The sequence below is a fragment of the Onychostruthus taczanowskii genome, unplaced genomic scaffold, assembly GCF_017590055.1.
Source record: "Onychostruthus taczanowskii isolate IOZ18803 unplaced genomic scaffold, ASM1759005v1 scaffold483, whole genome shotgun sequence".
Lineage (NCBI taxonomy): Eukaryota > Metazoa > Chordata > Aves > Passeriformes > Passeridae > Onychostruthus > Onychostruthus taczanowskii.
In genome coordinates this window covers 2,850-4,064 of record NW_024502381.1, presented here as the reverse complement: position 1 = coordinate 4,064, position 1,215 = coordinate 2,850, and the positions used below count along the sequence as shown (strand labels likewise).

Here is a 1,215-nt window from a genome sequence, read left to right as displayed (position 1 = left end):
TCACGGTGCTCTCCCTCGGGGGGCTTGGGGAGGATGGAACTGGGGTCTGATCTGCCAGGGGCCTGGGAAGGGGCTCAGGGGGGCTTGGGGAGGATGAAACTGGGGGCTGAGCTGCCAGGGGGCTGGGAAGGGGCTCAGGGGGTCTGGGGGGTGATGGCACCAGGGTGTGAGCCCCGTTTGTGTCCCCAGAGGAGAGCGGGGCGGAGGAGGCGCGGGCGGAGGCGCAGCCGGCCGAGGAGAAGAAGGAGGCGAAGGTAAAAGGGGTCTGGGGGTGTGGGGGGCGAACAGGGCAGAATTTGGGTGCCCACGGAGCTGGTCCTTCCCCAGGAGCCCAGGGATGGCACCGCCGAGGAGGAGACCAAGGAGAAACCCGGGGAAACCCCCAAGAAGGAGGAGGAGAAGGGGAAGGAGGTGGAGGGCGAGAAGGAGCCCGACAAGGGCGACGGTGACAGCACAGGTGAGTGGGGGCCCGGCGGGGCCGGGGGGACACTGAGCCCCCCCAGCACCGCTGACACGACCCCACCCGACCACAGGGGAGCCCGAGAAGGAGAAGGAGGTGAAGGAAGGGCCGGATGAGGCGCCCAAGGAGCCCCCAGAGCCCGAGGCCGAGCGCAAGGCCAAGGTGGAGCGGGACATCGGCGAGGGGAACCTGTCCACGGCCGCCGCCGCCGCGCTGGCCGCCGCCGCCGTCAAGGCCAAGGTGAGGCCCGGGCTCCAGGCTGGGCTTCCAGCAGGGTGGGGGACACGCCAGGTGTGAATTGTCACCCCTGCCATCGTCACCCGGCAGCACCTGGCGGCCGTGGAGGAGCGCAAGATCAAGTCCCTGGTGGCGCTGCTGGTGGAGACGCAGATGAAGAAGCTGGAGATCAAACTGCGGCACTTCGAGGAGCTGGAGACCATCATGGACCGCGAGCGCGAGGCCGTGAGTGCCCGGCGAGGGTGACACCCGCTTGTCCCCCCACCCCTCATCGCCCCGCTGACCCCTCCCCTCTTTGTCCCTCCCAGCTGGAATACCAGCGGCAGCAGCTGCTGGCCGACCGCCAGGCGTTCCACATGGAGCAGCTGAAATACGCCGAGATGCGCGCCCGGCAGCAGCACTTCCAGCAGCTGCAGCAGCAGCAGCAGCAGCAGCAGCCCCCGCTGCCCCCCGGGGCGCAGCCCCTGCCCGCCACCGGTGCCCCCCTGGCCCCCGCCGCCCACCCGCTGGCGGCACCG

General features: G+C 70.4%; 1 protein-coding gene across 1 annotated transcript in view; it reads left to right on the top strand.

Annotated features, from left to right (window-relative positions):
- Positions 1–1,215, top strand: part of SMARCC2 (SWI/SNF related, matrix associated, actin dependent regulator of chromatin subfamily c member 2) — a gene marked incomplete at its 5' end in the record, with an annotated part of 15,349 nt that overhangs the window by 12,611 nt on the left and 1,523 nt on the right. Inside the window, 5 exon segments of the mRNA XM_041414949.1 lie at positions 190–254; positions 328–457; positions 534–700; positions 788–922; positions 1,006–1,209. Coding sequence (XP_041270883.1) covers positions 190–254; positions 328–457; positions 534–700; positions 788–922; positions 1,006–1,209 — 701 coding nt within the window.